Below are 15867 nucleotides of genomic sequence, written 5' to 3'. Positions count from 1 at the left end.
CCATAGACCTCCCAGGGGCTTCCTTTTTTTTTCCTCCTCAATTCCTTTTGAGCCATCATTTTTTTATTAGTCTACTTTTCTTTCCAGGACTGGCTTTGGAAAAACACCTGATCTCCCAAGATTTCTCTGAAAATAAGTACTCAGACTTATGTATACTTGTTCACGTATAGGTGGTGCTAGGAGCTTACCAGATCCTCATAGTTTCATAGTAATTCACTTCCCCCTTGTCCACTTATTAGATGATATCTCATAGCTTTGAAATCTATGCATGAGGGTGGAGCGAATAAAACCTTGATCTTTAGCGTTCTTCTTAAAGATATGCAGGGTGTCTTAGGTCTCTAATCTAGTTATTTGATGAAATCTTCCATTTTGCCTAAAAATGTTCTAAGGGAATCTCTCATGCGTTAATGTTATTCCTGTGTTGAGTAGTGTAATAAGTTGGAACCATCCTCTCTCTTCTTTCTTTCCTCCCACTTTTCCTCTCTCCTTTTTATTCTTTCATAGTTATTAATTGCTTTTTTCACTGTGTGCCAGGCACTGCCTTAGGCAATAAAAATAGCAAAGAAAGTGTTCAGTGAATGTTGAATTTAATGATGTGCTTGGTGTTGCATATAGAAAACAGTAGGCCATAATCTCTGTTTTCAAGCCTTGACAATCTGGTGGGGCAAAGACAGATATGCAAGAAATTATAATACATCGTGATACATTGTATAAAATAGATAGAGACTTGGTGTTGTGGGAGCCCAACAAAGGACAGTATCCTAACTGACAGATTGTCAGAGAGAGGGTGGGGAGTTTCAGAACTTTTCTTAAAAGTGAATTGGTTTAAAATTAACACATTAGGGAACCATTGGGATAAGAGTGTTCCCATAATTCTTGTAATTATAATAGGAGCATCGTCACCAGGGTTGCAACCCGCCCCCCCCCCATTCAAAACATCAAAGTAGATAGGCCTGCCTGTACCCTCCCCAATAGGTAAAAAGTAGTATCATCTTTGCCTTTAGACCATTATCTAGCTTCCAGTTTTGTTAGAGCACTCCTTGGGGATTGTTCACATCTTAAGGAGCAATTCACCATGCATCCAACACCTCAATTTTTCTACAATTATAAATGGGAGCAGACAGTCTTTTAGTAAGGATATTTGTTAAAGGAATACAGGAGAGTAATAGCTAATATAACATTAAAAAATTATGCTAATGATTGTTTCTTTCTCTAAAGAAGTCATGAATTTTTTTTTAAACTACTTGTTGCATCCATCTGAGGTTTAGCCTGAAATAGGCCACTCATGAAAGATAAGCCAAAAATTGTGGAAGGTTAATAATCCACAAATCTACAAATAATCTAAAATAATTGGTAGAACTTTTTGAATTGAGAATATTTTGTGAATTGGCTTAGCCACTTGTTAATATTTTACCAGGTCATATGCAAGTTTAGAATATATTTAGTGAATTTGTACTGAACTGGTACCATTTTACAGTGTGCTTCAGCTTTATGAGTGTTTACTTTTCACGCCATAAACTGTTAGTCATGACTATATATTTAAAACTGCTTAATAAATATAACTCTTGACACTTTTAAATATAGAAGAATTATTCCCAGATTAAAATTGTTCCTAATGTTACTACTTTGTTCTCCCTTTTGGGAAATTAGAGTAGACAGTCCTCGTATCTTACATGGTACTGCACAGGTAAGAACCCAGCTGTCCTTAGGATTCAGTCACCCAAAAGATAAATTCCAGGCACAAAGTTGTGTTTACTAGAAATTTATTTTGAAATGTTTTCTTTAAGAAAATATAAAGTTACTAGATACTTTGATATTTGTACCTTTTATTCTTTTTTCCCAATGGCTTCTGGCTATAAGGTAGTGTGAGGGCAGGGTGACCCTTTGCAAATCGGAAAATTACAGTTGCTAGCTAAATCAGGTAAGGCATAGCCTTTGTCCACCATTTGTTCAGTATGGGTACTGGCTTAGGTTCCAGACACTGTATTACAAAAGGGTCAATTCATCCATCCATCATTTGGATCCCAAGTACTTATAGGAGAATTAGGGAGTATTGTTGTTAAATCCTCTTTAGCAAATATGCTCCTCACATTGTGACAGAATGGGCAGGATTTAATATTGCTGTATCATATTCTGAATAAACTAAATATGGTCTAGAAGCTCTGTGTCTATTCGGTGTATTTAATGCTGCTTTCCTGATCTATCTTTCTGCTATCTACAGAGCCAGAGCCCAGAGGTGGAACAGTTAGGGAGGGTTGTGGAACTGGACAGTGACATGGTAGATATCACCCAGGAGCCAGTTTTGGATTCCGTGTTAGAAGAGAGCGTGCCTGAGGATCAGGAACCTGTATCCGCCTCAACACACATTGCATCTTCACTGGGAATTAATCCACATGTCTTACAGGTGAAGTCCTAACCCACCCTTACTACAACAGGAAGCCAAACTAATGTATCTCCCTTGTATAACATTGGGCCTCTTCCTTGGTTATTGATTTAAGAGCTTTGAGTCCTTACTGGAATGAGAAAAAAACAGGAATATGGCCAATGTTTGGGCCACATTTTCCCATTCGGGGGGAAGGGTATATTAAGATTCAGAAGACCTGGATTCTAATCCCAGTTTTGTAACTATTACTGTGTGACTTTAGGCAAGTCATTTAACATCTGTGAGCACTGATTTTTCTCTATAAAATATTACGTTTTTACTTCACAGAGTGGTTTTGAGGCTCTGGAAAGTGCCCCACAAAAGTTAAACCTAGTAGATAGAGGTTTCTTTAAGCTCTGTCTCAACTTCCTCCTGCTAATGCCTTTTGGCATGTTATGAGTTTAGCCTTTGGCTTATGTTTGACTTTGAAATCATTCATTCAGCAAACGTGATCAACTGCTCTGTGTCGGGCTCTGGCAAGACTCTGTAGATACAAAGAAGAGGAGTATTATATAACTTGTACCCTTCAGGCACATACAGTGTACTAGAGTCAGTCACACAAATATACTAGCTCTGTACACAGCCTTGAGGCAGAGTGATTTATTGGTGGTTGTAAACTGCATTTTTCTTTTATGGCCTTTGGATTTGGGGGAACACATTCATTCTATAGATATTGCCTTTTTAGATCATGAAAGCATCATTGCTTGCTGATGAAGAAGATGTAGATACGGTCCTGGATCAACGCTTCAGTCGCCTTCCTTCTAAAGCAGATACATCTCAAGAAATCTGTTCTCCCAGACTCCCCATTTCAGCATCCCACTCATCAAAATCCCGTTCATTAGGTATTGTAAAAGATGCTATTTTACAAAAAAACTGTAAAGTCCTACTATTTTTTTAATTGCTGTAACATTGGTTTATAATATATAAATTTCAGGTGTACATCATTATATGTTTTGATTTCTGTGTAGATTACATCATGTTCACCACCCAAAGACTAATTACCATCCAACACCACACACATGTGCCTAATCACCCCTTTCACCCCCCTCTCTACTTCCTTCCCCTCTGGTAACCACCAATCCAGTCTTTATTTCTATGTGTGTGTTTGTGTTGTTTTTACCTTCTAGTTATGAGTGAGATCATACAGTATTTGAAAGTCCTCCTTTTCATATATCTTTTAAGCTGAGTCGACTTCTCTAGCAAATATCCCCCTAAAGGCATGTGATGTAAAGATACTAAGAGGAAATGTACTCTTAAACAATATCTGTTAGGTGGGGCCAGTTTTTGAAAACTATGATTAGCTTTGTTGATGCAGATGCAGAAGTTGTAGGGAGAAAAAAGCATTTGTGGTTTGTTTAGTCATATTTTTATTTTCTTATGAATGTAGATTAGATAGTAAGCACAGATTTCCTGATTTTTATTACATCTTAAAGGAATCAGCAAGTTTTCCTGCACTGTACTCTTTGTATAGTCTTAACACTATCCTTACTGCCTTCTAGGGGCAAATGTTACTCCTCAGAATGCACAAAACTTGTCAGATTTCTGCTTTTTCCTAAACCTTCCCAAATTCCCAGGGAAGTTTGATTTTAAAGCTTTCTCTTTTCTCTTCTGGTAGGCTTGTAACTGTTTGGGGTTGGAGACAGAATATTGATGTCAACAAAGGACTTAAGCAGGTGTAATTTCAAAATGTTTTGAAAGCCAAAGGAGCTACCAGGAAGAGAGTTGTTTATGTTGCCTGAAAAACTAAATGTTTATTTTTCAATTCTTTTAAGTACCCAACAGCCTTTTCCATAAGCGACACTACATGAAAATCTCATACTAACTTCTTGCTTTAGACAGGATCCATATAAAATTGAAAAACATGCAATAGTAACAAGAAATGTCCTTATGAGGGGCGCATATGCAATCACAAGGTGCCTCCATGAGTTTTTGTTTCCTTCTGTCTAGCACTGAGCATTAAAGTGGTGAGAATTTGAGTTGTAATCTTATTAACCTTCTTATTTTGACTAAGAAAGGGTTACATTTGGCATTCCCATAAGGAAATGAGCATTCGTGTCAGACTTACCTGGGCTTATCTCTGAGTCCTGTCACTTAGTAGCTTTGTGGATTTGGATAAGTCACTTAATCTGAGCCCAGTTTTCTCCCCTATAAAATGAGGATGATAATGTTCTTCATTTAAAGTTGGTGAAGGATAAAATGAAATCTTGTATACAATTGCTTATACAGAGTCTGCTGCATGTAAGTGCTAGATAATCTTTTTAAATAGTAGTAGTAGTGTTTGTTATTAGTGTTGTTATTGTTGTTGACATCATCATCATTAGAATTCCTGCCTTGATTTCCTGGTTGAAAGAGTAATTTCTGCAGCATCTAACTTGCCCTGCTTCTGGTAATCTTTATCTGATTTAATTAGTTTTGTGACTCTATAATTTTAGCCTCACTGTTGGTTGTTGTTCAAGAAGCAATAGACTGCATTTTCTAATAGTCTTTTTCCCCCCTTATTTTAGTTGGTGGGTTACTACAATCAAAATTTACAAGTGGAGCTTTTCTTCCACCAAGTGCCTCTGTGCAAGAATGTCGCACTCCCAGAGCATCGTCTTTGATGAATATCCCATCCACATCCCCTTGGTCTGTCCCTCCAACCCTGACCTCTGTGTTTTCAGTGCCCAGCCCAGCTCCTGAGGTTCAGTTGAAAACAGTGGGTACACGCAGACAACCAGGCCTAGTACCTCTTGAAAAGTCTGTCACCTATGGCAAGGGCAAACTCTTGATGGACATGGCCCTATTTATGGGACGCTCATTTCGAGTTGGTTGGGGCCCCAACTGGACTCTTGCTAATAGCGGAGAACAGCTGAGTGGCTCTCATGAACTGGAAAATCATCAGATTGCTGATTCTATGGAATATGGATTCCTGCCTAATCCTGTAGCTGTTAAATCGTGAGTCACATTTCCTTGTGCTTTTTGAGAAAGGCAACATGGTAGTTGAGAAGAAACTTTTCATCATCAGACCCAAGGTCAGGTCTCTGCTTAGTGATCATTCTACGAATATTCTTAGCACAATTTTAGATAGCAGAAGATAACTGTGTATTAAAAACTAAAATGATTAGTAGGATAAACAGAGTTATCATTTCTTCATCAAGATATGAAGAAATATAATACTTGATAGTTAAATTTTAGTTGGAAAAGTAAGCCCCAAAGCTAGTGCTGCAGCATTCCTTGGGTTTTCATCCTTATTGCATTAGTCATTTTTTCTGTTATTCTCACTTAGATATTGGTGACTTCTTGACATATAAGGCATATTCTCAACTATGCCTATTTCCTATATCTTAGACCTGATAAGGTGAATGTATAAACCAGATAATTCAAATTCATGCATAAGTATTCGGAAATAAAGTGACTTTCTGATAACTATATGTTACATATTTCTACACAGTCCCCACCATTAACATGTACATATGTGTGCTTATAATTCTAAATACACTTCATATATATATTATATATATAATAATATATATGTATGCTGTACAGATTATATATATTCTTTTCCAGTGGTTATTGGCAGCATGCATACAGTTGTTTTGTGCCAAATATGTAACATTTTCCTATTTACTTTTTATAACAAATTGTGCTGTCTTTACTATAGATTAAGTGACTGTGATCACCTATTATCCTTAGTTTTTAAAGCTGACTTTGAAGAAACAAAAAACAACAGCGGGGCCAGCCCAGTGGCCAAGTAGTTAAGTTCGCATTCTCCACTTTGGTGGCCCAGGGTTTTGCTGGTTCAGATCCTGGGCACAGACCCAGCATCGCTCATCAAGCATACTGAGGTGGCGTCCCACATAGCAGAACTAGAAGGACCCACAACTAAAATATACAACTGTGTACTGGGGGACTTTGGGAAGAAGAAGAAGAAGGAAGAAAACATTGGCAACAGATGTTAGCTCAGGGCCAATCTTTAAAACAAAAGATAGAAATTTTTTAAAAAACAGCAACATCTCTTAAACCTCACAGTTAGGAATGTTGATCCTAAACCTAGGTTATGCATGATGTTATATTTTGGAGGTTGTTAACATCAATCTTAAAAATTGGATCAAAGCTGGGGCTGGCCCCGTGGCCGAGTGGTTAAGTTCGTGCGCTCCGCTGCAGGCAGCCAGTGTTTCGTTGGTTCGAATCCTGGGCGCGGACATGGCACTGCTCATCAAACCACGCTGGGGCAGCGTCCTACATGCCGCAACTAGAAGGATCCACAACTAAAATATACAACTATGTACCGGGGGGCTTTGGGGAAAAAAAAGGAAAAAATAAAATCTTTAAAAAAAAAAAAAAAATTGGATCAAAGCCACATTGACTATATGCTCAGCTTATTTTAGAGTCAGCTCTTCAGTATCGATAAGCTTAGCCTTGTAACTTGTATTACCTCAGTAAGTATAATTTGAGAAACTACTATCCCACAACAGCTTTTAGCCCTTGGATTTCATAGTATCCAGGTACATGCTGAAGCCAGTTCTAAGTCTTACTGTACTGCTTCCCATACTTGTTATAACCTGGCCTAAGAACCCTTTGTATTCTGAATGCATAGGTCAGATAATTTGTTTACTCAGTATATAGCACATCCCATTATAGTTTGACTTTAGGAAACCAAATTTCTTTAAAATCACAGTGGAATGTTTTCCATTCTATTTGTAATCATAAAAAGAAGCAACGGTTTGGTTGTAGGAAAATTCTAGCATCTGTCCTATCTTTATTTTCTATCTTGTTTGTTATTTGCCCTTGTAGCCTAACTGAGTCCCCATTCAAAGTTCATTTGGAAAAGCTAAGTTTGAGACAAAAGAAGCCAGATGAAGACCTGCAATTATACCAGACCCCTCTGGAGCTCAAATTGAAACATAGCACTGTCCACGTGGATGAGCTGTGTCCTCTCGTTGTCCCCAATCCAGGAGTTGCTGTCATTCATGACTATGCAGACTGGGTTAAGGAAGCATCAGGAGACTTACTGGAAGCACAAAGTGAGTATGGACTATGCTTTTATCCTTTGATCCCAGGAACAGGGGTAAGAGCATGTGTTCATAGGAGGACAAATTTCTTTATGCCAATGTAGTAGGTAGATCCCTGAGCTTGCGCTTGTCTGTAGCTGAATTGGGATGGGCAAAATCCCAAGCAAGAAGAAATTATATCATTGTTTGCAATTACTCTTATGCCCTTTAACATAGAAGTCTTTGTTCAAAGGAACTGTAGCCAGTCACATCCCTTGGAGTTCTGAAATTACATTCCTTCTCCCACCCAGAGAACATAGGGAGAGAGAGATTGACTCCTTCTTGCTTTTCTAAATCCTGCTCATTCTTTCATGTCCAGCTCAAGTCCCAGTTGGTCTTCCCAACAACTTTGTAAGCTCGTGAGACACAGCTGAGTGAGGTGGAGGCAGATTCAGGGAGATCAACCTGAGTGGTTGTTCAAGGTGTCTGTTGGTTTATATATTTTTAGCCACAATTAGAGAATGCCCTTTCTGTAGTTATTGTAAGATTTCATGTCATAGCATTGTTTTCCTGTTCCTTCCTTAGTTGTGAAGCACTGGAGCCTTACATGGACATTATGTGAAGCTCTGTGGGGCCACCTGAAGGAGCTTGACAGCCAGCTGGATGAACCCAGTGAATACATTCAGATTCTGGAGCGAAGAAGAGCTTTCTCTCGCTGGCTATCTCAGACTGCTGCACCTCAGATTGAGGAGGAAGTCTCTTTAACCCGAAAAGACAACCCTGTGGAAGCTGTCTTCAGCTACCTCACGGGCAAGAGGATCAGTGAGGCCTGCTCTCTGGCCCAGCAGTCAGGTAGGGCATAGCGTCCTTCTCTGCACCCCTGCCTACTTCCTACTCACTGTCCCTCCCCCTTAATTGTGGATTTGCCTTTGTCTTCTAACCTGAGAGTAAGTAAAGACTTCCCAGGGAGATGGCTGGTTACTCCAGAATAGAGACTGTGTCTTCTAGTTTTCTTTTTAGAACCTCAAACATTAAATTTACTTAACTAAAATTATTTTAATTTTATATGCTACTTAAACATTTGTAGTGAAACCAGAAAATGCAGATAAGCAAAAAGCAATAAACCAAAATCACCTAAATCCTTTAATACTATTCACTACAAATATTTCAGTGTGCAATTTGTACTTGGACTGTTTACTTTGTAATATGTAAAATATATACAAATATGTGCACACAGCATCATATGCATGTAAAGTTTTCAAAGATGGTATTCTGCTATATATATGTATACTCTGTTCTTTCACATAAACCTTACAAATGTCCTATAATATAGATATAATAGTCAAATGCTTCTGTATTCTTTTAGCTATAAATGTACCCTGTTGGCAGATTCCTTTTTTGACATTTAGGCTCCCCCTCCATAAGCAATACTCTGAATCTCTTAAATGTTTTTTTTGCATTGATTCACTTATTTCATTCAAATAAATATGTAGAAGTTTAATTTCTGGATTGAGATTGTTACTTAACTTTTTTTAAGAACTTCCCATATATATTTGTGCTTTTTTAGTTCTTCCATCAATGAGAGACATTCAGCAAGTACTTAATAACCATCTAGACACAAATCTTGATAAGAATAAGGATGACATAGTTCAATTTAATCTACATATAATTGGATTCTTAAACGTTGCTTATTGGAACCTAATTTATCTGAAGCTAACTAGTTAGAGCCATCAACTGGATTTATTTTTTGAGAGCTTGGCCAAGTTGGGGATTATAAGGAACAAATCACAGGAAAAGCTGAAATCAGTGACTTATATAACTGGCCAGTTGCATTCCACTATCACTACATATTTAGCTCATTGCCTTTTGTGGTCTGTATACATTTGTACAGTGAAAACTTGTCATCAGGATTGACCTTCTATAAAGTTATAAAGATTATGAGTCATTAAGAAAATAATGTTATGCTAACCAGCACATGTATCTGTAGCAGAAGAGGATCTTAAGGAATGCCAGAAGTCAAATCCTTAGATTGATTATTCATTCACAAACTACTCTTTTCTCCTTTTTTTCCCTTACCCTAAGGTTGAATTTTTGGCAAGGCACTACTTTTCAACTTACTTTTCTTCACTACCTCCACTTTCAATAACTGATAGAACAATTAGACAGAAAATCAAGAATATAGAATATTTGAACAACAGTTCAACCAGTGTTACCTGATATCTACCCAACGAGAAGAGACCTCATATCAATTACTTAAGCTTCTACCTTAAGAAACTAGCAAAGGAAGAGTAAACTAAACCCAAAGGTAGAAGAAGGGAGGAAATAATAAAGATTAGAATAGAAATCAATGAAAAGGAAAACAAAGGCAATAGAGAAATCAATAAAACCAAAAGTTAGTTTTGTGGAAAGATCAAGAAAGTTTACAAAGCTTTAACTACACTGACCATGAGAAAAAGAGGAAAGACACAGATTGCCAAAAACAGGAATGAAAAAAGTGAACATCACTACTAACCCTATGGAAAAGGGAATACAATGAGAAATTCTGTGTCAACAAATTCAGCAACTTAGATAAAATTGACAAATTCCTAGGAAGATAAAAATTACCAAAACTGACTCAAGAAAACGTAGAAGATCTAAGTAGATCTGTAACAAGTAAGGAAATTGAATTAGTAATTAAAAATCTTTACTCAGGGGGCTGGCCCCGTGGCCGAGTGGTTAAGTTCGCGTGCTCCGCTGCAGGCGGCCCAGTGTTTCGTTAGTTCGAATCCTGGGCGCGGACATGGCACTGCTCATCAGACCACGCTGAGGCAGCGTCCCACATGCCACAACTAGAAGAACCCACAACAAAGAATACACAACTATGTACCGGGGGGGCTTTGGGGAGAAAAAGGAAAAAAATAAAATCTTTAATAAAATAAAATAAAAAAATAAATAAAAATAAAAATCTTTACTCAGAAAAGCCCAGGCCTAGATGTCTTCACTGGTGAACACTCTCTTATATTTAAAAAAAGAAATAATACCGAACTTCTATAACTCTTCCAGAGAATAAAAGGAGAGAGCATTTTCCAGCTCATCCTATGATGACACTGTTACCATGATTTCAAAGCAAATCCATCAAAAATCTACAGCTAACATTATACTTAATATTGAAAGACTGAATGATTTTACCCTCAGATTAGGGACACCATTTCTGTACAGTATTGTAATGAATGTTGTAGCCAGTGTATTCAGACAAGCAAAAGAAAGCCAAAGTCACAGATTAAAAAGGAAGAGGTAGAACTGTCTTTATTGACATGTCATGATTCTGTATGTCGACAATCCTAAGGAATTCACAGAAGAGGTAGTGGGACTAACAAAGTAGTTCAGCAAGGTCTCAGAATTCAAGATCAATATACAAAATTCAGTTGTATTTTTATGTATTAAGAACAATCCAAAAATGAAATTAAAAAACAATTCCATTCACAATAGCATCAGAAGGAATAAAATACTTGAGGAATAAATGTAACAAAAGTGTAAGACTTGTACATTGAAAACTACAAAACATTGCTGGGGAAATAAAGATCTAAATAAATGAAGAGACATGACATGTTCATAGACTCCATCTCAACCTCAGCACTATTGGCATTTTTGGCTGGTAATTCTTTGTTGTGGTGGCTGTTTTGGGCATTGTAGGATTTTTAGCAGCGTCCTTGCCCTCTACCCAAAAGAGTCCTCTCCTCTCTAGTTGGGAAAACCAAAAATATCTCCAGACATTGCCAAATGTTCCATGGAGGGCAAAACCATCCAGGCTAAGAACCACTGATGGATTGGAAACCTCAGGATTATTATGTTCTCCCCAAATTAATATATACATTCAACACAGTCTCTATTAAAATCTCCAGCAGGAGTTTTTGCAGAAATTAATAGGCTGATCCTTATTTGGAAATGTGAAAAACCTAACCAGTTTTGAAAAAGAATGAAGTCAGGCAACTCAGTGCTTTCTGATATCAAACTTCTGTAAAGCTACAGCAGACAAGGCAATGTGGTACTGGCATTAGGATGAACATGCTGATCAATGGAAGAGAAATGAGAATCCAAATACAAAAACCGTTAGGCTTATATTCAGTTGATTTTTTTTTTTTTAAGATTTTATTTTTTTCCTTTTTCTCCCCAAAGCCCCCCGGTACATAGTTGTATATTCTTCGTTGTGGGTCCTTCTAGTTGTGGCATGTGGGACGCTGCCTCAGCATGGTTTGATGAGCAGTGCCATGTCCGCGCCCAGGATTCGAACCAGTGAAACACTGGGCCGCCTGCAGCGGAGCGCACGAACTTAACCACTCGGCCACGGGGCCAGCCCCTATTCAGTTGATTTTTGACAAAAGTACCAAGACAGTTTAAATGTGGAAAGGATAGTCTTTTCAACAAATAGTGCTGGGATAGTTGGATAATCAGACAGAAAAGATAAATAGATCCTTACTTCACACTGTATACTAAAATCAACTTGAAGAAGTACCCTAGAATCCTGCCATTTGCTGCCTGTATGTTTTTGTCTATGGGAAAGTCTGTGTGAAAAGTCAAGGATTGGCAGAAGCTGACTGGTTTGTTGACTGTGTGATAAGAGCAGAGAATCTTAATGATTGTATCAAACTATGATATACCAGTTTTCTCTCTGAACTTGACCATCTATAGTGTGACCAGAATATTTCTATTTCTTGGCCACTAAATCCTCTCTTGGATTATATAGATATACAGAAATAATCTTTTCTTTTTTCCTTTATTATTATTCACCTAGCATACTAGCTACTGACTACATAGTCTAGTGTGCTGCAGCACTTAACGGCATGAATGGTAGTCCCTTCATGCTTTGGTTAGTTAAACAATCAGGGAGACAGCTTGGCCTATCAGCACATTTCCAGGTGTGTTCCTGATAGGTGATTTTCTTCTTCCTGGCCTTTTTAGTTTGTGAAGGAAATTCTTTAAGATGAGAGCTTCAGTTTCTGGCAGGATGGTACTTTTAGTCCTGTAAGAATGATCCATGTACAAAAACAAAAGGGAAAGGACTATTGACTTGTAAGAGGATTGTATGAAGGCTTAAACAAAGAATAATGGAAATTTTCATAAACTGAAGTTTCTGTCCCCTCACATTCTAGTTAGTTAGAATATTTTTATTTCCTTAGCCCTTTGTACTTAAAAAATTTTATTAAAAAAGATTATTGGACCTATGAGAATGAAAGACTCAATGAGTCTTTATACCATACACACATATGTTTTTCCTTTAGTTTTGAGTTTGCCATTTCTCAGTGTTACTCTAGTTGGGCATGTTTTTAATTAGGTCATCTTAGTTTTCACTACAAATCTTTGAATCAGATGATCTCCTCCATTTTACAGATCAAGTGGCTTGTCTAGGGTCACAGAAGTAATAGTAGATCTGTCATTGAACTCTGTATGCTATAATCTATATGTAATTTGGGTTAAACTACTTTGAAGATCTTCTAACCCAAGTAAAAAATGGTAAGTTCTTGATTAAGACTTTGGCACTATGGCAGAAAGCAGTCAGAGGTGTAAAGTTAAAGTTCTTCCTCCTGAGGACTAAAGGAAATAACATAATGCCCCCAAATGTTTCCCAAAGTCGCTAAATCCTCAGTTTCACCAGAGAACTTCTGTTTCTCTTGTAGGTGATCATCGTCTTGCCCTTCTTTTATCCCAGTTGGTGGGGAGCCAGTCGATCCGGGAGCTGCTTACTATGCAGCTGGTCGATTGGCATCAGCTCCAGGCTGATTGCTTCATCCAGGATGAGAGACTGCGCATCTTTGCCCTGTTGGCTGGAAAACCGGTATTTTCCTCTTTTCTCATAAACTCACATAAATTTTCTCCTAAATTCAACATTGCTTAAGGTTAAGGCAAAGAGCTCTCTTTGTAAATTGAACACTAGTACACATAACTAAGCAACTTATTTTTAATTTTTAGTGGAAATATTTTCAAATTATAGAGGTACACCATGTACATTGTAAAAAAACAACTAGTTATATAGAAATTAAAACATTAAAATTCACCATATCCCATATCATAGTGACAAACAACATAAATAATTTGTTGTCTGTCTTTCCAGAAATATTTTATCTATATCAACATATATGTGTGCATATTTACATAAGTGTTATGTTCAAATAAAAACCATTATACGTAGCAGTTCTGCAACTTTTTTTTTTTAACTTAATGTATATGGACATTTTTTCATGTTATGTAGCATCCTTCTTTTAATGGAGGCCACTTCTATTTCATTTTATGGAAGATATACCATAATTATTTTAAGCCATTTATTGCTGCCTACTTGTTTTGATTGCCATCTTAAAGTCAATTTCCAGTAGTGAAATAACTAGACAGAATTTATGCACATCTTCAAGTTTTATAAGTTGGCAACTGTGGGTTGTGAGAAGACCTCCTCTGCTCCTAGTGGTTCTCATCTCTTAGAGCATTGATTGTCTAAATCCACCCTCTCACTTGCCAGCAAGGGACTATGTATTTTACATCTGGATCATTAACACTGCCATCTAGATCATTTAAAATGTTACTTGAATAAGTGAGTAACTTGTAGACCTGAGCAGTAACTAGGTAACATACATAGCTGTGCTGATGATTTTGTCTCCTGCAGGTGTGGCAGCTCTCAGAGCAGAAGCAAATCAATGTGTGCTCCCAGTTAGACTGGAAACGCTCCCTGGCTGTCCATCTTTGGTATTTGCTTCCACCAACAGCTTCCATTTCCACGGCACTCAGCATGTATGAAGAAGCATTTCAGGTATATGTGTCCAGTTAAGCCAAGCAAGAGTCCTGGTGGGGGTTCTGTACTCCAGAGGAAAAACTATCAAGTCACGTTTCATAATACTTTTTCCTAACTGCTTTGTTTGAAAGTACATGACATTGAAATGGACCTAGGAAATCTGATAGAAAATCTTTTCCTTTTTGCCTGCCTCTGGACAGGGCTACTCTTAAACTTCTCCAAGTGTCTGCTTCTGTTTTATTTAATATCATGAGTTTCCACAGTTGACATTCTTATTGCTATTTTCCGGCCCCCAAATCAGAGGGTGTTTCTTCATTCCTAATGCTGTCTTATTCCTTTGGGAATTCCCTGAGATACACCCTGGCCTGAGGCTTGCAATGGCCCCCAATTAGCAGATCTGAAATTTGCCTCCAAATATCATCATATTTCATATTCCTTGTCAGGGTTGAGGTTAAAGAAGTATTACTGTTTTTAGTGCCGTCGTTTCTTCACTGCTTTTCTTACTGTCCTTTTTTATTGTCTTTGATATCATTTGTCAGAATTATTTGTCCAAAAAAAGAGAACACTAAAGAAACTTAGTGTAATAAGAATTATGACAAGAAAAGTGTTGGGATCAGTGAGAGCTATCCAAAGTCTTTGCCAGTCCACTGAAGACAGGTGGACTATGTCACTGATCAAGAGAAGTTTAAAGTCCTTGACACATTCTTTTAGCGAGTGTCATATCATTCTTAATACACGTATCTGAGTAACTGAGATATGATGGCATTTAGTAGACACACTAGCAGCTGATGTATTGTTTTATCAAATTCTTACCTTCAGAATACCTCTGAGGGTGACAGATATGCCTGCTCCCCACTTCCTTCATACTTGGAGGGCTCTGGCTGTGTGTTAGAGGAGGAGCAAGATTCACGGAGACCACTTCAGGACGTCTGCTTTCACCTTCTAAAACTCTACAGTGACAGGTAAATCAGAGCATGCATTATAGTCACTTGAGGGTTGATGAACCCTGGGGCATCCTTTCCTGAGTTCTTTCCCTTTCATATGTGTCCAAATTGCTGTTAAGTCTATATAAATTACCAAAATATAACAGAGTAGTTGAATGCAAAGAGCATTGGAGCTAAGAGTTAGAAATCAAATTTATTTTTATCAACTTTAATGAAATACAATTTACATATACTAAATTGTGTGGTTTGATATGTTTTAATGTAATGTAACTATCATCACAATCAAGATTTTGTATTACCCCCAAAAAGTTCCTTCCTGCCCCTTTGCAATCAGTCCCCACCTTGGACAACTACTGACCAACTTTTCATTACTATAGATTAGTTGTGGTATTCTAGAATTCTGTACAATTGGTATCATTCTGTATGTTATCTTTTGTCCCTGGCTGCTTTCACTCAGCGTAATGATTTTGAGATTTATTCATGTTAATATGTGTAATCAGAAGTTTTTTATTGCATAATTTATTTATTTGTTTGTTGATGGACAGTTAGGTTTTCTTGTTTTTGGCTATTAAGAATAAAGCTGCTGAGGGCCAGCCCGGTGGCACAGCGGTTAAGTTCGTACATTCCACTTCTCGGCAGCCCGGGGTTCGCCGGTTCAGATCTTGGGTGTGGACATGGCACTGCTTGGCACGCCATGCTGTGGTAGGCGTCCCACTTGTAAACTAGAGGAAAATGGGCACAGATGTCAGCTCAGGGCCAGGCTTCCTCAGCAAA

General features: G+C 37.7%; 1 protein-coding gene across 10 annotated transcripts in view; it reads left to right on the top strand.

The window, feature by feature from the left end:
• NUP98 (nucleoporin 98 and 96 precursor) overlaps positions 1–15867 on the top strand; it is a 106148-nt gene that overhangs the window by 75463 nt on the left and 14818 nt on the right. For all 10 annotated transcript variants that reach the window (XM_070274537.1, XM_070274538.1, XM_070274536.1 and 7 more), the window contains 8 exons: positions 2222–2404; positions 3108–3264; positions 4927–5356; positions 7196–7425; positions 7978–8244; positions 13047–13204; positions 14024–14167; positions 14969–15111. In XM_070274537.1, coding sequence (XP_070130638.1) covers positions 2222–2404; positions 3108–3264; positions 4927–5356; positions 7196–7425; positions 7978–8244; positions 13047–13204; positions 14024–14167; positions 14969–15111 — 1712 coding nt within the window. The remainder of the gene's footprint in view (positions 1–2221; positions 2405–3107; positions 3265–4926; positions 5357–7195; positions 7426–7977; positions 8245–13046; positions 13205–14023; positions 14168–14968; positions 15112–15867) is intronic.

Source organism: Equus caballus, chromosome 7 (genome assembly GCF_041296265.1).
Source record: "Equus caballus isolate H_3958 breed thoroughbred chromosome 7, TB-T2T, whole genome shotgun sequence".
In the NCBI taxonomy this organism is placed as follows: domain Eukaryota; kingdom Metazoa; phylum Chordata; class Mammalia; order Perissodactyla; family Equidae; genus Equus; species Equus caballus.
This window is presented reverse-complemented; position numbering and strand designations above follow the sequence as displayed.